Source organism: Rhinopithecus roxellana, chromosome 5 (genome assembly GCF_007565055.1).
Source record: "Rhinopithecus roxellana isolate Shanxi Qingling chromosome 5, ASM756505v1, whole genome shotgun sequence".
Lineage (NCBI taxonomy): Eukaryota > Metazoa > Chordata > Mammalia > Primates > Cercopithecidae > Rhinopithecus > Rhinopithecus roxellana.
The window spans coordinates 50763980-50790204 of NC_044553.1; the positions used below are offsets into that span (position 1 = coordinate 50763980).

Sequence of the window (26225 nt, forward strand, 5' to 3'; positions counted from 1 at the left end):
CTCTTTGTAACCTGTTCTATTTTACATGATTGAATTTTTCAATTTTGGCCTAATCAACTTAAATTATTATTGGTACAATTTTGTGAAATATAGAATTAATGGAATTCAAATTTTATGGAATTATAATTGACTATAAAATGGGTTTAATATGATTCTAATTTGAAATCATTCATTGTTCCAGAATTCATCTATTTGGTGGTATCATTTGAAAGTTAAAAAAAAAACCATCAATGGTATATTTGGTTGTAACTGATTTTCTTGATTCCTTGCTTAATAGAGAGTTGTGACACATCTTGAATCTAAAACTATTCTCTGTAGAGTTACAGGGGTATAATCTTCAGGGAATCTACAACATAGGATATAAACAATTCAACTCTGAAACCCAAAAGACACTAGGAATTACTAAGCATTAAAAATATATATTGAAAAATGCTTATATTTCTCTATTAATTTCTTTTTTACATCTGAGATCATGGGGTATGTTATGTGTAGCTGTAGATTTTTGACAGATATGGGAAATTCCTGGGATGAAATGTAAATATCAATAGGCAGAATCAGAACTGGAATTCATTTATTCCTTCATTTTCTAACTCTGTTCCAGGGAGATGTTTCAGCACTGGGGGTGCAAAATGGAGACCAATTTGTTCCCTTCTAGAAAGGTCACAATTTATGTAAAAAGAGAAGTACAGAAAAAGACTATACTTTATTTCTTCATCATCCATCATTTTGGTTAATGGTCCTCGATATTGGTTATGGATATCTTGAGTTTTAGCAATAGATTCTCACAGTGAACTCTGATCAGCTTCTCAAAAGACACGTAATTTCCATGTTATGTTGTCACCTCTTCAAGAGCATCTTACAGCTTGATGTCTTAGCATGATTTCCAAACATATCGGCCTGACGTTTATGTAAGTAGTCCCATTGCAGAGAAAGACTGTGCAATGTATCCAACAAAGTATATTTTGGTCTGTGTGATCTCACTACTTATTAGAGTATACTTTGATAATTAATTTGCATTAAATTATATTAATATACATTGTTATATCCTATTGAGACAGACATTGAGCTAGAAGACTAGAAGGGGAAAAAGCAAAATGCCAAATCATTGGACATTGATTGCAGGTGAATGCTTAATTTTAAAATTGAATCTGAGTTGACCGGAAGCCACAGGTTCTTTTGATCAAGTCTTTTAAGTGAGCTAAAATAACAAATTATGGTATACACAAAAGCGTGACTCCATGCAAAAGGTAGGAATATATTATGACCATAAGAACGCCCGTACCACCATAATTCACAAAATGCATGTCTATTCACAACTGAAAAGATTGTATAAACTATGCAGGAAATAGAACTACAGATTACAACTTGCTAAGCAAGACTGTAATATCCTCATAACCATCTTTTAATGTAATACCTCACCATTATGCTAGGCATGATCAAACTTTTGGCCAACCTATTTATGTTATAATTGCAATCATTAGCTTTACAGGACAGTTACTATGGAATCAGAAGATAAGGAAAGTGATGATTTAGTACAATTTGAGAGTGCAAAAATGCTTAATACCAACAATGTCTATGGGAGGTATTAAAACGCAAGATAGAAGAGGAGAGTTACAGGGTCAACTAGCCTCTTACTGGATTAGGAGAAGGGTATGGGGAAGAGAAAAACAGTATGATGCAGAAAGGTTATGTGGGGAAATGGAGGGGCCCCAGAAGAAAGAATGAACTAGAAAACCACTTTACAAGAATCAGAAGGTAGTTAACATGGTAAAAGAATGTCATCTCATCAATCCAGACCGAGGCTTAAATCCGGTTTCAAAACTTTACTAGCTATGACCTCATCTACAAAGGAGAAATATTACAGAACCTATCTTATTGGGTTATGGAGAAATTTAAGTGATCTAATGTAAAGATGAAAAAGTGAACTTTAAACAAGTTAAAGTTTATGGGTAAACAGAACAAACCAGGAAGCGAGCATGCCTACAAAAGAGGACCAACACTGACTGCAGGTGAATGGTTAATTTTAAAATTGAATCTGAGTTGACCAGAAGCCACAGGTTCTTTTGACCAAGCCTTTTGTAACCAAGCATGCTTACAAAAGAGGACAAACACCTACTGTGATAAAACGGAAGACATGAGAACAGGAATACATTAACATCATTAGGACCCATCCACTGCTGAATCAGCTAAACCGAAACAAGCCTGGCATACTCCACCACATGATTCATGCTTAAGAAATTTGGGGAAGATTACATATTTGGAACCTTCATCATTTTCTCTCCGAATTGTTGACTTTGTGTTGCATTAAGCTCAAGGCAGCTCTCAACTACAGGACTACACCACCACTAGGTCCTCTCATCCCTCTAAAATAATCCTCATTTTAGTGGTTCAGATTGTTGAGAGACAAGTCTCTATGTCTCTCACATCTCTGCACATCTTGCAGATAAAGTACTATTAACTGTCCTTTGTTAAGGATTAATTAAGGCTGTACAGAGAACAGTCTTGGAAAACACAGTGTCCTCCTCCAGAGTAAGGAAGACACGTTTACTGCCTGTTTTAAAAGATTCAGGTTCCCTAAACTCAAGTGTCCACTTGGAGCACAACCTACTGCAATACTGCGTGTGCAGGTATTATTTGACCCTCTTTTTTATCACCCTGTGGAAACTGGGGCTCAGATAATTAACTTACACACTAATATTCTGACTATTGTTAATGCTGTCAGTAATAAACTGTCCTTCATCGCCGACCTGGCATTCATTAAAGTGTAGCAGGCCAACTTGTTGGCTTGCAAGTAGAGTAAAATCTAAGATCCTTCACAATTCTTGACATAGATCTTTAGGGAAAACAGACCCCCTAGAATCACTGTTAAAATGGTATGAAGATGCTGTTTCAGTAGATTATTGGATTTCCTGAAACCCTTTCACTGACTACTGCAACACTGATAGACCACAGGACAGAAGACGCCCCACTCAGTCAGGGCCTACTGAAAGTCTTTGTGATCATGTATGAAATAGATGCTGCTTACAAGTGAATAGCAGCAGAAATACAGTGTGGTGTTTATCCTTGGAACAACACTTAGTAAATGAAAATAGCTGCAGGAGGCAGAAAGGGGCCAGATCTTGAGAAGTCTAATGTGGTTTGGTTCAACCCAAGTCTAAACACTTGCTGTGGATGCCCTTCTACAAAAAAATACTATAGTCATCTATAAATCTCAAGTTTAAATTCTATTTCAGCACTGAGTAGATATTTCCAACCCTGTTTTTTTCTTTCCTTTTTTTGTTTTTTTGTTTTTTTTTTTGGTTGTTGTTTTGGGGTTTGTTGTTGTTGTTGTTGTTTGGTTGCTTTTTGTTTGATGTTTTGTTTTGAGACGGGTCTCATTCGGTTGCCCAGGCTAGAGTACAGTGGCATTAACATAGCTCACTTCAGCCTCAAATTCCTGGGCTCAAGCAATCCTCCCCCCTCAGCCTCCCAAGTAGCTGGGACCACAGGTGTGCACCATTAAGCCTGGCTAATTTTATTTTTTTGTAGAAACGTGGTCTCATCATGTTGCCCAGGCTAGTCCCGAACTCCTGGGCTCAAGCCATTCTCCTGCCTAGGCTGTGATTAAAGCCTAGGCTGTGATTAAAGTGCTGGGATGAGCCACAGGTATTTCCAATTTTGGTTGACACTACACATCACTCAATTCTAAATTTCTTCATTGGTGGTAGATTTTTACCACAGTTAGTGACTTGTAACTAGATAGACAAATATGGTTACCAATGAAAACATGTACAACACATGTATTTAACCCAATTCATGACATTTACCCATTTTTATACTCAATGTTGTGATAAAAATTTTTTTTTCTAAAACAATGTCACTATGAGACATTGTTTCCAGGGGAGGTACTTCAAAGTGTTGACTAATGTATCTATATGTGTGGTATGGGAGACAAGGAAGGACACACTAAAGGTTTTTCATGTTCTATTAATTGAAAACATGTTTGTTATGATAGGCTCCTTTTAAAAATTCAAACAAACTTCACCCCTAACTCTGAATTGTTCTAATCAGATCATCTTCTAGTACCTAGCCAAAATTAGCTTCAGGAAAATAGAGTTTTGATGAGTGACAAGGGGGAAAAGGAGTTACAGAAGTCTAGTACACATTATAACATTTTAAAACATTTTCCTAAGTGTCTTCATAATGGAAAAATAGAAAACTACCTTTTGCAGAACTGAGTATTTCTTTGGGGAACAATATTTTATCAGTGGTATATTCAATTATTGCTGATAAGAGCTATAACTACATAGTTACAGGGATGAAATACTCTTAATCTACATGTGATACACAGGACATATGTATAATCTACACATATATATCGAAATTAAGCAAAAGGTCTTACGAAAATACACATGCAATGCCTATTAAGTATCATTAATTGGGAATTTTCAAGAAAACATAAATAAGTGATACCTCTATTTTAAAAGTCATTAATCTACTAGATGCAAGAAATCTTATCTACTCATAAATCTTTAAATCTGTCTGCACTACAAACCCCAAATCAGTTCACCTTTACGAGTAAAGGAGAAGAATTAGGAGAAAGTACTTTTTAAAAACAAGGTTAAAAAGAAATAAATAACTGTTGTAGTTTGGGTAAATATCTCACTACAGAATTTATTCCTCTATAAATGTTTTAGGAACACACAAAATCTTCAGAGATTAGTTATTCCCTTAAGCAGCTGCCTGTCCATCAAATATTACATTGTTAACTTCCTTCTTCATGGTATATCATCTAGTTTTGCAATATTTCCAGAGTTCTTCTACTGTCTCAATTGAATTTAACAAACAAATGTACTTATCTCCAAACATTTTTAGTATTTTTCTTTAGTGCTACATTGAGTCATGGCACCATAAGTCACTTTAAAATTTAACTTAAGGCATCCCATTGCTTCCATTGCAAAGTCTTCTGGACACTCTTGAAATAAGATGCTTCCTTTCAAAGATGCTTTCATGAAGAAGAATATTTAAACATCCTATATTTTATGGACTGAAATCTGTATGACAAGCATCATATTTGACATAAAAATTTATTTAATCATTTTATAAATATGGAATATTTGTAAATATTAATGCCATTTATAGTACCTCATCTCATTATTTTATATGTCCACATAATTCAAATCACATAATCATAGATTTTTGCAGCTGGAAGTAGGTATTAGCAACTCAATATGCAAATAAAGAAACTGAGGCTCTCAAAGGTTAAAGCACCTACATAGAATACAACTTCCTACAAAGATAATGGAAGACTGACACTGGTGACCAGGATTTATGCCACTCCATGCTGCCGCACTAGTTCCCAAGCAGCAAGTAACCAGTGGTAATTCATAATGTATTGCCCTGACAATCTCGATATCCATGGGCTTCTATCTTAAGTACACATTTATTACTGAGTAATGGAACTCTTGCTTTTTGCCGGCCCATTGCTGTACACAAAGATTGACACCCTTTGGTGCATCTTGACTTTGAGAGCTCTCTACTAACTTCTGTCCTGGTGTATTTTACTGGCAGTTTAAAAATCCTGATTCAGCAATGTTATGGCAATACTATTACAGTTATCTTTTAAAATATACAAAACCACATTAGCTAGAGGGTGGTGTCACTATCATAAAAAGGGCTATGGGCCAATCATTTGTTTCAGTTGCTATGCAGCCACATCAATACAGCACAGAGTGAGGCCTCAGGAAATTCTTAACATTCTGAGGTAAATACAAAGATGTGGGAAGATTATTTCTTTTTGTTAAGACTGTTTTACCTAGGTAGTAGTTGTATCACATCTGAAATGGATGCTGAAACGTAGCTATACCTAACTTTTTATAGTTATAAGCTTCCCTATGTTTTATTTTTTAAATGATCCTGATTTTTCTTATTCTAAAACCAATAATATATGTGCTGTATGAAATTAAACCCTATGGATGAAACCACAGGCAAGAGCAGTAAAGGTTATGGAAAAATATGCCTTTATAATGCTTCTGTTATCTGTGCTGCTAACTATAACTCTTGCATATATAATTCCATTATACTTTTATAATTCAGGGCTTTGAAAATGCTTTTGAACCATTAATATATTTTCCTGGTTAAAATTCTTTGAGATGTTCTTAACAAGAGTCTTAGATAATGAATTTGGGCAAACTCTGGAACAGTCTTTACAGTATTATCATTCTCATTAATTTTCAGAACTACCCACTGTGTTGAGATGATTGTCATGGACCTAAGACTTCAATTTGGCTAAATATTTTTGCATATATTTCAACATATAAGTAACTAACAGATGTTTAAATGTTAAGTTCATATGGAAGAAATGGTTAAATGTATTTAATCTCATGATTTCTTTGCCACACTAATTCTTATTTTACTATTTCTTTATGTGTTACACTATTTCCTCTATACTTTGGTGTATAATAAACAAAAAATTCCAAAATTCCTTCAAAGACAATCCTTCAAAAAATTCTAGAATTAAGACATCTATGCATATATAAATTTAATATATGTAGCATAACTAACTTTTTAAAAAAGAATACCTTAAACAGTGATATAATTAATAATATAAAATAATTATTTTTATAAAATATACAGAGTTCATATAAAGCATAGGACTGGACTTTTTACTTTTTTCCTTTGTATTTTTAACAGAAAGAATGGTTTCCATTTATATTCTTATTTGGCTTTATCAACCTGATATATACTGCCCTAACCTGCCAGTAAAATATGGGTAGGAGACTAAAAACAATATTACTTTAAGAGAGTTAATGCAGTACATAGTTCCATACTTTCATCTAGTTTATTCTTTTCTCTTTGCCTGTTTGGTTATCTCTGAAGACTGCTTCTGTTTCCATTGTTTCATCCTTTAGCATTCACATATCAGAGCAATAAGTATTTCATTACTAGTTTATCTGTCCAGAGGCTTGAGAAGCGGTAACAATTAACCCTCCCTTCACAGTGATTGATACAGGCTTTGCTTTCAATTTGTTCCACTACACAGATCATGAAATTCTGAATGCAATCATCCTCATTGACCTACACTTTCAAACACACAGCTACAATGAGACTAAAGTAATTATTAAAAGGAACACAGGACTACTGAGATCTGAAACAAAGTCTTTTTAAAATCTGTTAGACGACCTTCTGGTAAAACTGGCAAATTCTGATGCTAAGGAAAATGATAGCTTAGTGTCCCTGTCTGGAAATATTCAATGCAAGCTGATCAATGTATATTATGGTGATTGCATTGGCTGTAGTATGTCCTTAGAAAATACAGAAAGCCATTCTAGAACTGTTAGAAACACATAGAGTTAAACTGTTAACACTGTGCCTTACTCTGTATAAAATTTTTTCAAAGAAACTAAAGTTCCTGATTTCTGTAAAAAGTAAAATACACTGACCATAGCGAAGAATTAAGACTGGAAATGCAATAGTTTTATTGTCTAAGAGTTGCATACCTGAGCCCTACATTTTCCCTCTCCCCTCTCCCTTTAGATGAAGAGTCACAGTAAGAAATGAATACATTTTTCACAAAGTCTGGAAAAATGGCTTCAAATAAATATTAATCTACTGCAATCGATATATATGAGGAATGGAGAGGGGCTGGTAGGAGAGTGGTGACTACAGAACTATATTAAAACAAGGGTTGCAGTTAAAGAAAATCAGGGCAGAAAGCAAGGCAGCAGGCCTGAGGCTCTAATCACAGAACAGAGTGATGGAGATGAACCAATACTGCATGGATTAGCGATGAATTATTTTGAACCGTAATCATATACCTGCACAGGAGAGAGGCAAAAACTAACCATTGCTCATAAACTGATCTGCTGATTTCCAGAGACAGAGAGAGGCAAAGAGAGAGAAAAGAATAAATTCATATGATAAACTAATTCAGAATAATGAAAACCTAAAGATGTGGTTATATTTCAAGTAACATTCTATGTTTAATGTCTGCTACATACTACATAATATGGAGTGTTTCGAATATAAACTGTAAAGTTCTTAGATTCAGACAGGATTAAACCAACCATTTCTTCTAAGATTAGGATGCAATATATATACTCTACATTCTTCTTTGCCCAATAAAACCATGTTTGGACAACTTTAACATCCCCCAAATATAAATGTTTTAAGTATTTATTTACAAAGAAGAAACAGCATTCAAGAAATTAACTTCCTTTGGATAATGTGAAAAATTCATAGCAAATGAAGATTCAATTGTTAGAACTAATTTTGTTAGGAAGAAAAAAATCAAAACTGCTGGTAGCAAGAGATTCCTGAGATTCTTATGAACAGACTGTTTAAATGAAGAGCACTTTAATCAGTAGCGGAATCCTCACGTTTCTAATGTCTTGCTGTGCATTCTGCAGGTTATAGTAGCAGCTGGTAGAGGTCATATATCTTTTGTGAGCATCCCAAAAAGGCTCACTGCCAGACTGTTAAATTATGAATAAGCAATGAACAAAAGAATGCAGATACGGTGGTGACAAGATAATCCAAGCAAATTTATCTATGACAAATTTCACAGGATTAACAAATTACATTTACACAGAACAATAAAAATGTGCAAAAAAAAAATGATGAGCCTACTTTTCCTTACAGCATTAGGAAAACAAAAAGTCACCAATCCGCTGCATACATTTAAATGTAACTCAATCTAAAGTAAGACATTTATAATGTTCAAGATATCTATGTAACATTTTTCCATTTTAGATAGACATACACAAACATGGTATATCTCACATATATTTTATATATAATTTATGTTGTAAACAGTGTATATATATGTATTATGTGACTTACATATAAGCTGTGCACACTATATACAAAAATCTTGTATAATTAAAAAATCATACACATGAATAGAATATACATGTTTTTAGAAGTGGATTCTGATGAATAAATTACATTTGTAAAGGGAAAATGCCCCCTCCATCAGCACAATACATACTAGTTAATAAAATATCCTTATTCATTCATGTCTCCATTTTCTAGGACCAGAGAGAGAAGTTCTGCAAACAGTTTCAATCATTCCACTTGCCACCATCAAAATACTGCCATCTTTCTGAGTTAAAGTGCTTCTGAATGAAGTTTAGAGCTAGCATCCTTTTCCACAGTGTTACTTTAGCAGAAAGGAAAATTCAGAGATTTAGGGAAGAGAGTGTTAATTACAGCTATATTCACACACAGATGACCCTTAATTCAATATTAAATTTTTCTTTATAATAAAATTATTTTTATAAATCTTACAAATGAAAACGCCCTAGTTCATCACATATAATGAAATATTATTGAAATGCCCTATAAGTTTATAAAGTGGTCTTAAAATGCCGTGGGACACTACTTTCCAAAATATGCAATTAAGATTTGTAAGTTTAATGTTTTATACTAGGTACCCAACTCACAGCCCTTTAATTCTGCATTAGAATACTGATGATAATATAATACTGTAATCAGATGTAATCTCTTTTAAGATGATCTGACGGCTGTTTAAAATTTTGTAGTCTATTTTTTACTTAATGCTTCCTATTGACTTTTGTTTTTTATGTTCAATATTTCAGTAAAACAACCCTCTAAATTTTAAGTTCTTTGCCACATCTTATAAGGCAACTTATCCTTTCATAAACAAGATACTTCCTGAATATAAAAAATGAATCTGATACACAAGCAAATTACCTTGCAACCACAAATACTCAAGCAATTCTTATTCAGTCCTTTAAAGCCTGAAATTTCTATTATACATGTTATTTTTAAAGAAGCTATTTAGTTGACAATATTACATCCAAAAATGTAAAGATAAATGTGGCAGGTTTGTCTACTACTGCAATCTTGCATATATTCTGCGATGAACACCCACGTCACATGCTACAAAGTTTTCTAAAGTACAGTTTTTGTTAAAGAACTGTTATGTATCGGACCAACCCCTAGGGTTTCTGGCATAGAGGAAAAAAATGTTACCAAAGGCTAACTTTCCCTTCTTGAAGATGACTCTGCGTGTGTGTGTGTGTGTGTGTGTGTGTGTGTGTGTGTGTGTGCGTGCGTTGCAGGGATGGGGGAGTAAATAATAACTTATCATTTATGTATTTATTGTGGTCCATTTTAACATGTCATATTTTTAATTAAATGAGTGAATGCATGTAAAGCTCTTAGAAAAGTACCTGTTTATTAGCACACAATGCTATATAAATGCTTGCTGCCACTGTTACAATGCCAGATAATTTGGCAGGAGGCCAACTTGTACAAATCCTTACAGATTTCAAAAGACAATGTCCAGAAATACAGTTAGGTACTAAAATGAGTTATTCAGAAAGCCTTATGAGACTGTTTCTACACAACCAGTGGCAAAAGTATTATAAAATAAAAATGCTTCAACTATAATCTTTAGACAAACTTGTGGCACACTCTGAGCCATGAATTACATGAGCAGAGGGCCTTGAGAACTTCATATGCTGTGACCAAAGAGGCAGATGTACATGGAAAACTGATTCTTCTGACACCACTCAGCTACAAATCTGCCCTAAAGTATGTAGAGCTATGGAGCTTGCCCACAAAACTACTGGGACAGTAAAGGGTGAGGTAACGATGCTTTCAATATTGATTCTTTCTCTAATTTCATAAACACTGTATTTCTCCAAACATCTGATGAAGGACCAAAACACAGGGCTATCGTTCACTACCCACAGTGAATTGGTCTTTCTGCCATTGGAACTCTCTGATATTGGCTCGGAAATCTCTGAGTTTGGAAAGTCTGAAAACACAGGCCCTTCCACACTGGTGTTCAGGTACGTTTCTACAAAGACTGTATTGCCTAAGTTCACCTCAGAGACAAACCTGAATTCAGTCTCTAACTCTATCACCTTCCTTGAGAATGCTAAACCTCTATTTTCTCATGCATAAATGGGGATATCAGCACTTCCCTCATAGGTCTGTGGGGAAACTAAAGAGAAAATTATTGTGAAGCATGTAATATAGTGTCTGAAACATGGCAGTGTCCAATGTTTATATTATATAATTATCATCATCATATACTATTTTTATTTTTAAATCCCATCAAAATAACTTTTATAAAATTTGCTATAATTTCATTTCAATTTATACAGTATCTTTTCTCAATCCTTCCTCCAGGAGCCTCTAATCACTTTATAGTCACTAATTACAATAGTTTCCAAATTGAATAACTATCCTCCCAGAACACTGAGCTAACAGAAGTGAAAAAAGAAAGCCTTATATTTCTATGAATTCATTACTTCTTACTCTTTTAGAAAAGGGTGTCTTCTGGCTCTCTATAATATTCTGTATATCCAATAGAAGGGCAAGCCTATAACCAAAGCAACTGCTCTTACAAGGTATATATTTAGTACTGTACCTGGCACGCATCACCATGGTCCACAGTAGAGGTTCAATAAATGAAGCTGAATGAAAAAACCAGTCAATCATTACAGTCTAGGGCCAGGAGAACTGTGGGCCATAGTAACGTAAGATCTTCATCTTGCTTCTCCTGGTTTCATATACAAGACCACAGCATTTCAATGAATTCACCAAGACACTATGTTTTACAAACGCATACAGAAAACTTCAACTATTGCTTAATGTTGTCACTGCCCTAGTCATTTCAGATACAGTCGCAGTTACTTTATTCTTACTAAGCCATGTCCTGTTTCTGCATTGTAGTATTACTAATATCACTACACATTCTTCTAACTATTCTATCAAACTTAATAGTGCAAACATCCTATTCACACTAATGAGGCCCAGCGCAGTAAAAATACCATTCAGTTACAGTTGGTTTATTACACTGACCAATGAGGGGGTGAAAAAGGCTACTATTTACTAGGAAAATACCAACATCATCGAATGCAAACAATTGGATTTTCCCATAAATTCTAGTTCTTACTAATCATAGATTTATATATTTAAAGCTTCACATATTCCATTATGTGCAATTTTGATAGCATTTAAAATTTAAAGAATAATATTTAATCAACTAAAATTTAACATACTAACTTAGTTACTAAGTTTCAGCTTTATTCATCCTAAGCAGTTAAAGACATGTCTATAAAACACCTGAAGTTAGACCGTAGCCCCAATACAATGCAGAACTTTTAAAAATCAATTAGAGTGATTAAATGTTATAAGCAGAAAAAGTGATTGTGTAAACATAGCATGCAGGTGGTGGGGGCTAGGTCTGCTTTCATGTGGGTTAATTTTCTTTAAATTTAGTGACATTCTGCATAAGATACAGGTTTACTAGAATTGTAGAAAAACAAAAACAGATTAAGGTTACATTAGGGTCATTATTAATAGTAAAGCACTTAAGGAAGTTAGTAAAGGAAAGCATTAAAAGGATTTTGAAATTTTTGTAATATATTCTCCATAAATATCCCCAAATAAAGGCCAGGCACAGTGGCTCATGCCTGTAATCCCAGCACTTTGGGAGTTTGAGGCAGGCGGATCACCTGAGATCAGGAGTTTGAGACCAGCCTGGCCAACATGGTGAAACCCCCATCTCTACTAAACATACAAAAATTAGCTGGGTGTATTGGCATGCACCTGTAATCCCAGCTATTTGGGAGGCTGAGACAGGAGAATCACTTGAAGGCAGAGGTTGCAGTGAGCTGAGATTGTGCCAGTGCACTCCAGCATGCCTGGGCAACAGAGCAAGACTCTGAAAAGACAGACAGACAGACAGACAGACAGACAGACGGAGAGAGAGAGAGAAAAGAAAGAAGAAATCCCCAAATATGAAGACCTACAACTTAAGAAAATAAATAATGCTTCCCCAAAAGTGTTGCTTCACAGGAGCCATAGAAAACCTCACCACAGAGCAGGGGATCCTAGCAGCAGGTCCCACTTCAAACAGACACAATTTGAACATACCACTGAATCCCAGACCAGGACCTGGGGCAGGGAAAAGGAGTAAGGTGGTTCACAGGTATTCTGGCATTCTCATAAAATAGCTATATTACAGTATAGAGGCGGCCATTGGGTACAAGAATTACAGTCGAATATCAAAATTCATATGACTAAAATTATCAAACTACTCCAATTTGTGGATTATATTTGAAGTACAGTATAAGCCTTACCAGTTCATTGCTGAGATATTAATTACACATCACTTTTAGCCATATTTTTAAGACTATATAAAGACACAGAAACCAAAACCTTACTAATACTACTACTAGGTGCTGAAAATACCTCATGTAACTTAAAAAAAAAAAAACAAAGGTATCAAATAATGTTGAATTCAGGTTTGCTCATTTGCTCACTGTAAGGAATCAAATCCAGTGATTAGCATATTGTGCATGTGGAGTAGTTATATGTCTTTCAATTCATAAATCAGAAATTGGACATCTGAAAAGATGTTGTAATGTGGGAGGGTCTTACATAATAAAGGTCATTATAACTCCTGGCTCTGGAGCTATACGATCTAATATCCTCTCTGGTGGATCATGATATGCCCATGCATTACAGTTCTTGTTGACAGTCTGTTGCCTTGGAAATATTTCATTATTTCAGTTTTTCCATTTGTAGACCCTTGGCCTTGTGATATGAAGGCCAGCCTATTTCATATTTTCGATTATCATTTAAGCAATCTTTTGGAGCTATTTATATATATAAGCAAGTGTTAGACAATGCATATAATCATTTATCACCCCTATTTAAGCTTATACTGTAGCTAGAAATACCTCCAAAACAGTCTCCACCACCTTTCCTTTTTCAACCAAAAGCCTTGTGCTACTGGGATATGCTTTACAAATCAGCATGGGCATATCACATGCTTGACACTTCTCTCTGTCTAATTTTCTCGGTTATACATCCACATAGTAGAAAAACTTTGTGGTAGTGCTATATAATTTGCAGTCTATTGGAGTTTAAAGAAAATCAAACAAGTTTATGTACACAAGGCTTTCAACTTGTTCTTTCAGGCTCTAAAGAGGCACTTTCTGTATATATAATTCAGAGAAATTTAAGAAGCACTAAATAGTAACCAAAGACATTATCAAGAATGAGCTTATTTTTCTGAAATTTACATTATAAACATTACTATAAGGAAATGACTTTGGTACTGTATTATTATACACAGGTTAGATATTTCATAAATAAATAAGACAATTCAAAAGATATATTTTTCTCTGTTTCTGCTTACTAATATATTTGAAAAGCAGTAAAGAATAAACTGTCCATAAATGCCTCCGTGAAATCAATGATTTGGAAAACATTTTTTTAAATAAATAGGAGGATACTATTTAAAACATATCCACAGAAAAAGTCATCTTTTATAAACATATTTGTGTTCAACTGCTACAGGGAAATACTACTATTAACCAACAAGTTCTAGGCACAATGTGCAAATAAAGGTGGAATTATTCACTTACTTGAAGCAAGTAAGTATGAAAAACAGCCCCCTCCTGAACAAACCATCTGATTTCCCATTTCTCATTACAAAACCAAATCAACTTACATGTGTAATGTTTACACTTAAAGTGTTAAGAGCATTTAAAACCCTGATAACAGAGTGAACCCTTGGGGCATAAAACAACTGTTTGGATAAGGGGCCAAGTTGGTGGTTACTGCCTTTTGAAAGGCTTAGTTTATAACTCCTTCCTTCCTATCTTCTACAGTGCTCCTTCTGCCCCGCACCCCGCTGTTATTACTCCTCCTTCTCCATACAGGTTAAACCTTCTCAGATCCAACCTTTAAAATGACAGCATCCAAGCTGAACAAGAAGATGCTATTAAAGGGCATTAAATTAAATACAGTATATCCTCCTACAACTTCAATCAGAATTTCAGACCAAGTGTTATTTAGTTCAGCTCTCAAGTGGAGCAGAATAACAAATCGCACACTTTGATTTACCTTCTTCGAATGCCAAATGGAGACAGGTGATAAAGAAAGCACTCATGCACAGGCTATGAAGTTTCCCCTAGAAATTAATTCTATCTCTGAGATTCTTATCTCAGAGAAATTCCCAAAATGGCACACAAATAGGCCTCTGCTAGAGAGATTACTGGGGCCATCCCAGTAAATACATTTATTAACAACAGAACTGGGAGGGTAGAAAGGAAAGAAGGAAGGAAGGAGGGAGGGAGGGAGGGAGGGAAGGAAGGAAGGAGGGAGGGAGGGAGGATGGAAGGAAGGAAGGAAGGGAGGGAGGGAGGGAGGGAGGGAGGGAGGGAAAGCGGGAGGGAAAACCAATTATAAACTTCTGATTTCAAAAAGTATTCATGTTAGATAAAAAATAATTTTTAAAATCCTTGCACAACGCTCTGAGAAATTATTTTTTTTACTACAAGAGTAAAGTAATATGTGAATTCTTCATGGAACACTGATACTTCTTAAGAAGTAAATGCTCATTTTAGCTATATGAGTTATCAGATTTTCTACAGTTTGGGAGCAATAGTTAATGCTATACACATTTAACATCTTTAAAAACTGGATTTTGTATGATTTACTCTCTGATATATGATGTTTACAGAATCATCTCGAGTTTAGAATTAGTCAATTATGTATCTACTTAACAAAAGTATTCCTTAATCCTGACAATTCTGCCTTCCCTATTGTATGAAAGAAATAAGCAACAGTACAATATAAGCTTTTTAAACGAATGGATGCCTGAATATCTCCTTATCGTCTTCTGATGTAAGCTATAGGTTAAATATTATGTTGCATCAAAAATAAAACTATGGTATAATAGTTAAATCTTGCAACTAAGCACACCCCTTGTCTTCAAGTTCACTTAAGCCTGTGAGGAAAATCAACGCGCCTGCTGCGGGTGGGGGTGCATATATCTGACTGTATTTGTTTTTCTCATGAATCAATGGGTAACATTTCATGCTTCCTACTGCGCCTTTCCTCTTCGGAGACAGAAAGAGATATCCACTTTGCTCAAACCAATATGCTATATACAATTAATGTCATTAACGCTGCCAATTAATAGTAAATAGGATTCCAAAGAAAGTAGGCTGGGTGGACAGCAGGAGGGAAAACCACGTTGGTGGTGATGGGGAGGGGGTGCTAAGTTACTCTGAAAATCTATCAATGCTACTCACGTAGGACAGTTACGGGTATTTTGAACACAAACTCCCTTTTCCTGTGGCTGTACTAGTTTAACTAACTTCAAACAGACATGCTCCACTAAGCCCCTTGCCTGGATATGCAATTCTCACCAGGAACTTTTTAAAACACAGACCCCCAAACAGTAACTAACGGGGCATAGATGCTCCAACTGCTGACACATTTTGAATCTCGCTGTTTGTTCGCTTATTTGGATTTGAGGGTTTTCTTCTTTATTTTTCTTTTTCCTTTGGGAGGGGTATGGAGAGGAGGGAAAGATGAGAGCGGAGGGCAGAGCGGGAGACCCACAAGTTGCCGAGCGGAGGGCGCAGCCCGGGAGGCGGGGAGGCGGGGAGGCGGCGGCCGCGCTCCTCTGGGCTCGGCCCGGCCTAGCTACTCGCGCGGAGACGGAGACGGAGCCGGAGCCGGCCCCTCCGCGACACATTCCGGGCCTGGCGCGAGCTCCGCGCTCCCCGCCCCCGGCCTCCTCCTCCTGCTCCTCGCCTCCTCCCCCTGCTCGCCGCCTTCCCTCCCCCTCCCCAGCCTTATTCCCTTCCTCGAGAGCAGCTGCCAGGGGACCTGCGGCGGCCCCGGGGATCCCCGGCCCCCCACCCTCGCTACTGCTCCCGTCACACGGCAGCGCCTTCGCATCTCTGTTTGTTTCTCTTTTTCTTTTTCTCTTTTCTGTTTCTTTCTTCTTTTTTCTTTTTTTTTTTTTTTTTTTTTTTTTTTTTTTTTTTGTCAGCGAGTCACTCTATTCGCCGAGCCGAGGAGGTGCGACTGCTCAGAGAGCCCGGCCGCCGCCAGAGCCGCTCGCTGCCGCAGCCGCCGCGGGGACAATGCGCGGGGCCCCGGGCGAGCGCTGCGCCCAGACGAGGTCCCCGCGGGCTCGCGGCCCAGGAGGCGGGCGGGCGGCGGAGCTGGGCCCTCGGCGGCGGAGGCGGCGGCGGCGGCGGCGGCGGGAGCAGCGGCCCGGCGGCAGGTTCAATAAACAGAAAAGTGTTACCGTTCTCGCCTGGAAGGATCCTGCTGAAAGCTGGGCTTGGTGGGCGCCATCTTCCTGCTATTTTTTTTCCTCTCTTACTTTTTGCCTTTCTCCCCCCTCCCGGGTGGGGGGCGTGGGCGGGCGGGGGTGTGCGTGTGCGTGGGGTGGCGGGAGAGTGCGGCGGTGCGCGGCGCTCTGGGCTGCCCGGCGGGCGGCGGCCGGGGCTGGGGCTGGGGCCGTGGCCGTGGCCGTGGCCGTGGCGGCGGCGGCGGCGGCGGCGGCCGTGCTGCTGAGGCGGGGAGGCTACGGAAAAGTAGTGGGGCCAGAGCCTCGCCGGCGGCCGGTCGTCCCCTCGCGCCGCCGGTGCTCCCAGCTGTGGGTCGCCGCCTCCTCCGCCGCCTGCGCCTTCTCCTCCTGCTGCTCGCCGGGCGCCGCCGCCGTCCATGCGCCGCAGAGCGCCCGCGGCCCGGGCCGCCCCGGCTCCCGAGGCATGCCCGGCGCGGAGACAGGCGACCGGCGGCGGCGGCAGAGGAGGAGGAGGAGGGGGAGGCGGCGGCGGCGGGGGGAGGCGGCCGCGCGGTCCCGCGGGCTGCCCGGCCCAGGGCCCCGCCGCCTCCAGGTTCTCACCCCCGCGCCACCACTCGCGCCCCCCTCGTCACCCCTTTCTACCACCCGGAGCCACCCGGTGGCAGGTGGGGCGCACACCCTCCCGGCGGGGGGCGCGGGGTCTAGGCCGGGAGGAGCAGGGAAGGGGAGGACACGCAGGGGGTTCCAGCTTGACCGCTGTGAAAGTATTTCTGGGCATTTTCCAGCTGCTTTGCTCCAGAGCGCTCTCTCGCACGCAAACACACACACCCTCCCTTCTCCTCTCTTCCTTTCTCTCTCTCTCTCTCTCTCTCTCTCTCTCTCTCTCTCTCTCTCTCTCTCTCTCTCTCTCTCTCTCAATCTCTCTCTCTCTCGTTGGGGGACTGGAAGGCTCGGCTGCCGGCGCAACAACGCCACTCAGTTGCAGTTTCAAACACTTCCCTTCTCTGGAGTATTGCAGCCAGGAAGAAAGAAAGAAACAGCAAAAGGAACTGGGAGGCCACGGGAGCGAGCTGGGGCAGGACACAGTCCCGGGAGCTCCTTGGGGCTGCGGAAATCAATGCGGGTGGGGGGTGCGCTGGCCCAAGCAATCGGGCCCAAGAGCCCCGTGGGCGGCGCAGCAACAGCACAAGCACCTTGTGGCTCCGGGGCTCTCAGCAGCATTCCCAAAGCCGGAGCATCTGCATCAGTCAGTACAGGAGTGCAGACCCCAGGGTTCACAGGTGAATCCCCGCGCGTTTAAACTCACATACGGAAGCCCCTCCTGACTCGGGTCCTGGGACCTGGGACCGGACTGCGCCCTCTGGGATCTAGCCCAGCCGCACCCCGGTTTGACAGCTCAGCAAGGCCTAGAGAAAGGCTGGCTACTCAGTCCAGGGCCCGCGCTAGAATCCTGTTACCTGGGTAGACCCTGGTCAGTGCGTTTTCTCCACTAAACCAATCAGAAGCGTGTGGACAGCTTTTTACGCAGAGACTTGGGTCAGTCATGTGTCAACCAGGCAAGTAGAAAGGACTCCCAAAGCATTTCCACTTTGAATGAATGAAAGCGCCTGATGGAAAACATCAGTCCTGTGTGAGGTTCTGCATTTGACTTTAAACTTACGAAAAAAAATAAAGACCTGAAAAGGGGTCCTCCATTCGGTCTCTACGACTCCAGTAAAGTAGGGCTGGGAGTTGGAAACTTCCAACGAACACATAAATGTTTTTCGTGGTAGAGGTGTTTAATCTGCATGATGGTGTTTTAAGTTCTCTTTGGAGTACACTCTACAGGTAGGAGAGAATGAGAAATGAACTGGAGTGGAGAGTGTTATGGACAAGATATACATGGGCTGGCAGAGAAGGGAAAAAGTTGCCAGTTCAAAGTGTTGGCTCCAGGACACCCAGTCTAGGGGGTTTCTGCCCCAAGATGACAAATGAGAGAAGCTTGTAGTCTCCCAACAGGCCACTCTTTGCTTGAAAAACCCCCACTCCTGTCACTCCCGCGGCGGACTCCTCAAAAGTACTTAAAAATAATTTTTTGGTAAAATGATATGTCACCATTCACTTAACAAACAAATCCAGATGGAAACAAATCCAAACGGAAACTAAGTCTGTCCCTCAGAACCCCACAATCCTGTTGAGGTGCCAGAGGACAGGGGACTCCTGACTCAGACCCTACCTCCAACACCTACCAATGACCTTGCCCTACAGAGCTCACTCTCTGCCCCCCTCCCCCTATTTTAACTAAAAGTAACAGGTGTCATCATGTCTTAGTAACAAAATCAAAGAAGTCTACATTTTTCACAGCTATCATCTTCTCTTCTGTCAATATAACATAAAAATCGAAGGAGGGAATAATACACCCCAAAAGCTAAAGTTTAGAGATGCTAGAAAAAAAAAAAAAAAAAAAAAAAGCCTTAGTCTTTAGAACTGCAGTGGAATTTAGAGACTTCATAAGGGACCCAAATTCAGAGTTGAAAGTGGAAAGCACCAATGCAGCTCTCAGTGTTGAGGTGGCAGACTGTAGGGGACTGTCCCTGGTGCTCCTGCTTTGAGGGAAAATTGTCTCTGAGGTGATCTTTATGGTAAAGGATAACAGCAACACTCAGAGCAAACCTGATGGCAGAAAATTCCTAAACCCCCACCCCTTTACGCTCAATTTATATGGTATAGGTTAGCTCAAGTTCCCGGAGGTCCCTGAAATCTTCCAAAGGCCATCTGACACTTCTGACCCTTGACTCCCTACTTCACAGACCACACTACTGTGACCATTGCCTGCACTTCCTAGTTAAAGTGACCGCCAGATTCTATTGTCATTTAAATGTTGTATAAGTGACCAAAAAAAAAACATACCTGAACCATGAAAAGGAAAAATCTCATTCTTTTCTAGTCTTTTATGTTTGAAAAAGACCCAGATCTTTTGTATTAAAGGTTCCTGTAATCACTGAAGTAAAACAAGACTAAAATAATTTAAATCAAAAATCTCTTTGACAAGGAATAACCCCTTTTTGAGTTATTTTCCAAACTCTTAAAAAAAAAAAAAAAAAAAAAGAAAGAAAGAAACTTCAGCCAGTACACAGAGCATATAATGAAGTCTTCTACAGAATATTTGGAATACTGGGCATCAACTTGGAAAACACTCAATGTGTTATGCAAAATCTGCTCTGGTCACTGGGCCATTGGTTGGAAGGCACAAAATATGGCAGTGATAGATTATCTTAACCTTTTCAGTTTAAATACTGTTGGTTCAAATCAAAGGTTCTCAAATCAATGAAGTTTGAAATACAAGGTAAAAATAGGAACTGTTATTTGAATTATGCATTGTGTATATTTTAAGTTAAATGCCATTGGCAAATCTCTCAGATGTTTAATCGTGTGCAATCTGGGAAACACAAATATTTAATTTCACACTTTCATGTGCTCTTTTTTCTTCCATCTTTTATAAAACCAAGCCCCACAAATGGGGAGTTTACCTTTCATAGTACATTGTTAGTTTTTCTCAGCGCATTTTCGTGGATTACATTTTCAGTAAAATCTTGGAACATCAAAAGTTGTCCTCAGGAAAAACTTCAGGGTTCTAAAGCTGTTGGTGGTGGTAAATTGCTTTCCCTTTCTTTCCTAATTGAATCAAATTACTATTTCAATGTCAAATACATAATTTTTAAGAAAATCTATAAATACTTTTAAGAGAAATACAAACAATACTTTAAAACTTCCTTCTCACCACCTACCCTGACTTTGTAAAATTTGCTTCCTAACTTGTATTCCTGAATCTTAGGCATTTGCATTATAATGCGTTTAAGATGAATACTTAACAGCGCCGAGGAGACTCGGATTTCATGCTGTATTTCCCTGTAGTAACAGGTGACATGATAACACTGTTATGTAGAATTCCAAGTCTACAGCTACACGTGAAAATCGTTCCTATTCTGTTTGGAAACAAATGATCAATCAGCCTCCAGTGATCAATTGCCCCCCTAGCTGTCTGCGCGGGTCCGCATCCGGCTGGGGCATTGAGAAAATTCCACTGGAAAGGGATGAGGATCCTAAACTTTGCTAAAGCACCTTGTGCGGCGTCTCAGACTTCGCTGCAACTCCTCCGCTACTCGGGGCTGAGGCTCTGGATTTGGGGGCCAGGCAAAGGGCAAAGGATGATTTCACTTCGCCAGCGCACTGGAGTGCTTTTCAATCCACCAAAGTGAAGTGTGTTTTTCTTCCTCATCTGTAGAACGAGGGGCAGGCAAAGTGAGCCCTGGCAATGTGCATGTGTGTTGTAAGACACAAAACAGGAGGCAAAGTGAGTCCCACCCAAGCACCCCGGGGCGGGGGCACTATCCCAGTCCAGGCGGGACTACTCACCGCTGCTGGTAGGAGGTGATGCCCTGGACGTTCTGCGGGGTGCCGTTGGCCGCGGCGCCGGCCCTCCCCATGCCCGCGCCGGCCGGCACCCCCGCGGCCGCCCCGCCGGCCGCCGCGGCCGTCACCTGCACGCTGAAATCCGGAAAGATTCGGATCATCGCCGCGGCTTCGGCACCCGGGCGCAGCGGCTCTGGGCACGGGCTGGCGGGGGTTCGGGCTCGGGCTCGGGCGGCGGCAGCAGCAGCAGCGCGAGCAGCGGCGGCGGCAGCAGCGGAGCCAGGCACCAGCCTGCAATCCCATTAGTGAGCCGCGGCCACTGTGCGCGGCGGAGAGACGCTTTGATGTGCGCGCAGCGGGCTGGGGTGGGGGGGGTGCCGCGAGCGCGAGGAGGAGGTGCGGGGGGCGTGCGAGGGACTTGCAAACAGCAAAACGTGTCAGGGTGGGGCCTTCTTTCCCTTTTGGGGGGCGGCGGTGCTCCCCCCTCTTTCCAGGATGTTGCTCTCACTGGCTGCTCCGGCTGCGCCGCGCGAGCCCAGCTGAGGGAAGAAGGGGAGGGGGTGGCGGAGGAAGGATGCACCGGGAGGCTTGGCGAGGACTTGGCCGGTGCAAGGGAATGACCGGCAGCGGAGGGTGCGTTTCTTTCCCGCCCCCCTCTACACACACACCCACCCACACACACACACACGCCGCGCACTTCCGACCCAAAGTGCAAGACTCAGGCGCGCTCTCTCTCCCCTCCTTTCTCTAGAGAAATAACCACCATCCAGGCAAGCTCGCGCCTCCCGCGGCTTCCAGCAACCTGGAAGCCAGCCCGCGTGTGCAGGAATGGGGGCGTAGAGCCTCCCTTCCTGTCCGGAACCCCACTCTACCCGTCTCATGCACATCAGGCAGCGCGAGGGCTGCCAAGCGCAAGTTGGGCTCCTCAAGAACTTGCTACTTATCGAGGAGGGATGGTGTGCAAAGACGGAGAGAAAAAAAGAAGCCGCTTTTGTGCACTGGAGAGTTTGTTCTCCTTGTAAGAATGGGCTCTTCCCGCTGCTGGTGGGCGGGCGGGTGGGTCCTGGACAAACTTGTGAGGTGAGGACTGTAGGTCCGGCTAGAGGGATCCGGTTGTGCCCCGATGACCCACCTCTATACGCCCCTTTCGACCGATGAAACGAATAAATTAGCAGCCACCACTGAGACGAACTCTGCAAATTCCAACCACCAGGGAAACAAAAAGAGAAAACACGTGCATTTATTTCCTCGCGTCTCTCAGTTACTTCTCCACACTATTACATCAATGTTTCTTTAAGGGGTGAGGAGGCATGCCTGCGGTTTGGGCGAGCCTTTCTAAGTGACGACTTGCATTCCTTTTCACTCGGCTAGTGGGTGGGGGCGGTAGGAGTTGATCGTTTCCCCCACCCCCTGCCCAGGACCCCCGTTGTCCCACTTCCTCCTCTTTCTTCCGGCTCGCGAGCCGGGAGTGGAGTTGCGGGCGGTGGGCGCAGTCTCCTTCGGGATGAAGGGCTCCGGCTCCCTTCATTTTGCGCGCGCCACCCTCGCCCCCTTTGCTGGTGCGGCTGGTGCTTGCCCCTTCTTGTCCTTTCTCCTTCCCACTCCCTGCACGCCAAGGCCCGGGCCCCACAGCCGCAGCCAGGGGACGAGTGGCCGCCTTGCCTTCCGCAGGAACCCAAGTTGGGATCGGCTTAGCGTGGTGACCGCGGCCGCGCCGCCCCAGCCCTCGGCCAATAGCGCCTCGCCCGGAGAGGCACCTGCTTAACCCTTTGAGCCTAGGGCGCAGCCGGCACGCCGGGACACAGAGGGGCAGGGAGGATTGGCCAGAAGTTGCCAAGGCCGAGAGTGACACAGGCCGCCCAGCCCAGCGTCCCCGCACACGGTGTAGGGACCAGACGCCTGCCCTTGCCGCAGACCCGGGCGTCCCCTCCCACCCTGATGGCTCTCGGGAAACAGCCAACCCGCACAAAGGCGAGCCTTTGCCCTGGCGGCGTCCCGCGCCTGCCGGGGCAACCTCTGAACTCCCCTAACCCAAGTCAGTTTCCGGAGGCGCCTCCTGCGCCGGGCAGCCGCTGGGAAACAGAGGGAGGGAGCCCCAGCTCTCGCTGGCCGGGCCCACGGCGCAGCTGCGTTTCCATTTTCCTTTCAAAGAAAATGCTTTGGACGGCAGATAATACCAGGAGATATGAAACTGCTTCGTCCCCCACGTGTTGCACGTAAAAAGAATCGTAATGAGCATCTGTGCCTTGTGTGAGGGATCCCACGAATTTGTTGAAGACCTAACCGAGGTCCTGACTCCCTCCTTCCCGAGAAGAAATCATTTTCTAGCTTATCGGCATTCATTTCGGGGATACTTATTGTGCAGAGGCCAAACGCAAGGTCTTTGGGCCGGGACTGTGGGCATGGGGGCGGAGGCCGGGCTGGTGGAAAAGATTTGATCACAGAAGTGGGTCCTCATCCCACGCGGAGCGCACAGCGCTGGGCGTCGCAGGTTGACTTGGATCTCAGCGCGCTCTCCTCCCTACCTCTCGGGCTATGAAAATATCACAAATACCACTCCTTGGCTCTACGCAGGCTTTCTCAGAGCGAGAAATGGGAGTTTATGCCAATTCGAGAGCGGTCAGGAATGTTTTAGGGATTGGGGAAAGTTTCTTTCTCTGACTGCATTGGTCAAGGCCGGCGGTATTGTAGGCCAAAGGAAGTCTAGTGTGTAAATGACTCGTGAATGAGGCTAAAAATGAACCCCGGTGCAGGCGGTGCCTTTCTATAAAATAGCTTTTAATTGTTGGCCCATTGTGGGGTGGTGCTGTGCCTGCCACAGATGTCTAGGCCAACCAGTTGATGGAGGCTTCCAGCAAGTGGCTCCTGGATCCATGTGTACTCCAGGAATGTAATGCAGTATTCCACCTCGATCCTGTGCATCTAGAGGCAGCTTCAATGTGCCAAGTGAGTCAAAGGAGGGAAAAGCCCTCTGTGGCCAGAAGTGCAAAACTTTTAGAAGATTAGTTTCCCTTTTAAAGTCTTTCTGCACAGTCAACAAGTTATATTTACAAAGAATATTACTACTCTTCTTTGTTTCAATACCAATTCTATGACTAGAAGAGGCCAGCAATTACATTTTATTCACTACTTATTTTACAAAATCGTTGGCTTGAAAATGTATCACCCTGTTTCCTGTCACTTTTGGAGGGCAATTTTTTCTTGGAAGCCCAAAGGGCAAAATTGCCCCAATGGAAAGAAAATGTGAGGTTTGTTGGTGGACATTTAAAACTACATAAACTGAAGCCTTTTCAATTATGCTTTGTTATCAAAATAGTTTAATGAGCACATTCAACTTTAAAGTTCCAAGCTTTCAATTACCCATCTTTACGAGAATTAATATGGCTCCTGCCCTCCAGAAACTTTGTTTTCTAAAACAGGAATACACAAAATACTCAAAGAAGATTTGCACAGTAGGTTCCCTTACAATGCACTTGTTAAGTCTGTTTCAGTATTTTATCCTTACATGTATAGTTTCAGAAGGTCGGTTTGCATGCATGAGAGACAAATTCCTTATTGGATCTGCTTATCTCCATGTTCATTAAGGACCTTAAGCAAAATATAAGTTTATTCTCTCTTTAGTAATTCAGATTTCATTACTCTGCTCCTTCAGTTAAAATCTTTACATGCTAGCAGCTGTTTTGAAATATTTTGAAAGTTGCTTTGGCATTCACCCAACCAAAAGGACTCCAGTTAGCACTAACCTGTATACTCTCTCATTTTATACCCCTGCCACATCTAAATTTCAGTGCATGAGTAGAGACTTGGAATAATGATTATATGATGTTTTAACCCCAAATACATGCATATGACATATAGATACACAGTTACATATTTACATCTTTATCCTTGTCAGTGTACAACTGTGCCTTTTACTCATACAATACAAATATCTATTCTCTGAAATTTCATTTCCATGTACTTAAATTGTTTGACTTTGAATTTTCACTATTTCCTGTCAGAAGGTGCCAATGGCAGGTAGGAGAGAGAAGCCTACAAAGCCTGAATGTATCTAATTTTTGCTTCAATTTGGCCAGATATTTAACAAGAAAAAAATGTATACAGAGATCAGGATAAGGTAAAGCAAAACAACCTAAGTAGAATAAAAATACTGTAGGTAGTGTATAAAGTAAAAAATGCTTTCCTTGGAAATGTTAGATGTTTTTACTGAAGTGATTATGCTGCAAAAAGGATTTTTTGGTTTTTTTTTTTTAATAAAGAAACCTTATAATTTCCAACAACCTGAGAGTTGAGTCTTTATTACAGGAAAAGCCATGAACTAGTATTACACAGTGCCTCCATCATATCTTGCAAAGAAGATTTTTACATTCTGTAGAGGGCTTAAATCTTTGATTTAACCAATTTTCCATATTTGCTCCTCAATCCAAATGGAATTCTAGCTCTTACTGCTAAATTTGCCATTCTATTAATATGTCCTTAGTACATTCAAAAGCAAAACAATAATGTCAGGGGAGGAAAACAACCATAAACTTAGTAATATAATCATTGTTGGTATTCCAGAAGAGAAACTAAGGAATTAAGAGATAATGGCTAATAAATTTTTATTATATATGTATATCCATATATAATATATAAAAAGAGTTCTGATGATTTTTTCATATTAGTACTACATATATCAAACTGAAATATCTCGGGCTATTATGCTAAACTAATTCTCAGAGGACTTTATAAATACATACCTGGAAAAAGA

At 41.2% G+C, this 26225-nt stretch overlaps 1 protein-coding gene across 7 annotated transcripts in view; it reads right to left on the reverse strand.

Moving 5' to 3' along the window:
• The window catches only part of NPAS3 (neuronal PAS domain protein 3), an 891171-nt gene extending 869622 nt beyond the window's left edge, over positions 1–21549 (reverse strand). For 4 of the 7 annotated variants that reach the window (XM_030931427.1, XM_030931426.1, XM_030931424.1 and 1 more), the window contains exon 1: positions 17078–17574. In XM_030931427.1, coding sequence (XP_030787287.1) covers positions 17078–17127 — 50 coding nt within the window. In that variant the 5' untranslated portion in view covers positions 17128–17574. Of the gene's footprint in view, positions 1–17077; positions 17575–21478 lie in introns of those variants that run through there. The other 3 variants (XM_030931428.1, XM_030931425.1, XM_030931422.1) reach the window with 2 other exon arrangements.
• Between the last annotated feature and the right edge of the window lie 4676 nt (positions 21550–26225).